Here is a 2,321-nt window from a genome sequence, read left to right on the forward strand (position 1 = left end):
ACGACATCATGGGAGACCGCCGATCTGGAATTACTAGCTCTTTTTGCGTCGCATCTGACGGTTCGGTTCGATCATCCTTAATAGCAGCCGCGCTTTTAGCTTTATTAATTTAGTTCTACACCTTTGTTCAAAATACACAAAATGGAACCAGTTCTTTACCTGAGGATAGTCAAGACCATCATTGGACTCTTTGGTATGATTGGAAATACTCTGGTCTGTTTAGTCATACACCACAACCACGATATGCACACTCTTACCAATGCATTGATATTTAATCAAGCTGTTGCAGATTTTTTAGCTTGTATCTTCATATTTCTTCAAGCTAATATACCAGATTCGGGTCCACCATCGTCAGGAATAGCCGGAACCATTTTTTGTCAAATGTGGAACGCTTCGATAGCATTATTTGCCCTACTCGTGGCTTCGACATTCAATCTTGTTGTTCTAACATTAGAAAGATATGTGGCCATAGTTTTTCCTTTTCAATATATCAAACTGTTCACTAGAACAAAGAGCGTTATTCTCATTTGTTGCGTTTGGTTTTTCGCTTTCGTTTATAAACTTCCAGACTCGGTACGTTTCTATGTGAAGGATAACGTATGTATGACACGACAGATAACGTGGACAAAAGGTATTGGAATTATTATATTTTCTGTGCAATATTTTCTGCCACTTTCAGTGATGCTATTTGCTTACGGGCATATCATCTTTGTTCTATCAAAAAATCAAAGTGGTCAGGAGAGCACCAGCGCAACAAATGAAAATCGATCAACCAATGGTCAACCAGAAACGCTACAAGAGAGTCTTAAACGAGCTCGAAGAAATGTATTGAAGACGCTACTCCTCGTTTTTGTAGCTTACGTTGTGTGTTGGACACCAAACCAGTTCTTCTTTTTCTTCTATAATTTAGGATTTAAATTCACTCTCGGCTCTACAGCTCACAGAATTACGATATTAATGGCTCAAAGTAACTCAGCTGTTAATTTCTTTGTTTATGGATTCAAATATAAGCAATTCAGGCGAGGTTTGAGGAAGCTCTTTCGATGTCCGATGTCAATAGATCCTGAATCAGGAACAGCGCACGTCGTTACTTAAATACTGTCAGAGATGGACCTCTTAATGTAGCAAAATCTACAAACACATTGTTTCGACTTATAAACAAACAAAGGAAAGTCTTAAACGAGTATTGACTTGCATCAAGTCTCAAATCACTGAATTAAATCGTCATTGGTTTGTTTGTGTACAAAAGTAGCGTTAGAAAAATATAAAAAAACCGTTTTCTTCTTATGGATCGACATTGATTTACAATCAGATTGATTTCAGAGACATGTTCTTCGAAGCATTTTGTACGGGGTTGTGCCACGCAGATTTTTGCTGTTTTTGCAACCCATCAGTACATACCAATTTTTTTACAAAAAGTACTCAGATAGCAGAATTTGACGCACTGCTCTTCACTGAAATACCACCCATCGATATACCAAAATCGCTGAAAAGTACCCAAAAAACTGTGGCACGTCCCCGTGTACCTTCAACCAGGGAGAACCCCTTCCAGGCTGACAAGGTTAGAATGTTGGGTGATAACATTATGCTGCAATAATTAACTTTTCCTTAGTATTTGTAACAAAATTAACTAATTCAGTTCAACGTGCTCAAAATTGTATCACTTATTAGAATTACTTAATTGTATGTCAGCACTACTACTCGGCCATGACTGGGTCCCCGCAGCACCAAACTGGTGTGGTGACTGCCCAATTTGGTGGATTAAAGCCGCTTAAAATTCGATGTTAGATTCTTTTGTGTTGTAAACTGTCATCATTCTTTTGTCTACGCGTAACACGGGTGATAGAATGCAGTTTAAAATACCCTCCAAGGCCGCATCATTTCACATTTTAGGTGAGATGGAGCCGACGGGGACCCAAATATGGCTGCCATTGAGGTGTAGGAATGCGTATAAATTGGATTCGTCTATACTTAATTAAATGTAAGTGAAGTTGATGCTTCAGTTGCATTGAGTAAATTAATTACAACAAAAACAACTTGATACACTTAAGTTTTAATGAACAAGATGATACAACTCAAATTAATTGGGTTTCTGAAACAAAAGCCATTTTTAATTTTTCGAAATCTGACCACTTTCCACTATTATCACATAATTTAGTCTCGTATAACTGTCACTACGTGATGTAGTTTGTTAACATACCCTGAACTATAACAATTAACGTAAATAAATAGAATGGGTTATTCCAGTGGATTTAAATTCACACTCGGCTCTACAGCTCACAGAATTACGATCTTAAGGTTGGTCTGAACCCTGGAATTAT

At 37.6% G+C, this 2,321-nt stretch overlaps 1 protein-coding gene across 1 annotated transcript; it reads left to right on the forward strand.

The window, feature by feature from the left end:
- Window positions 1–1,095, forward strand: LOC140167795 (allatostatin-A receptor-like). The gene has a single exon (XM_072191088.1). The coding sequence runs from the start codon at window positions 142–144 to the stop codon at window positions 1,093–1,095; it is 954 nt and encodes a 317-aa protein (XP_072047189.1). The 5' UTR covers window positions 1–141.
- Window positions 1,096–2,321: the final 1,226 nt, after the last annotated feature.

Source organism: Amphiura filiformis, chromosome 13, assembly GCF_039555335.1.
Source record: "Amphiura filiformis chromosome 13, Afil_fr2py, whole genome shotgun sequence".
In the NCBI taxonomy this organism is placed as follows: domain Eukaryota; kingdom Metazoa; phylum Echinodermata; class Ophiuroidea; order Amphilepidida; family Amphiuridae; genus Amphiura; species Amphiura filiformis.

What these genes read in the sequence shown, in the direction of transcription:
- LOC140167795 (XM_072191088.1), top strand. Translation starts at nt 142, where the DNA reads ATGGAACCAGTTCTTTACCTGAGGATAGTCAAGACCATCATTGGACTC.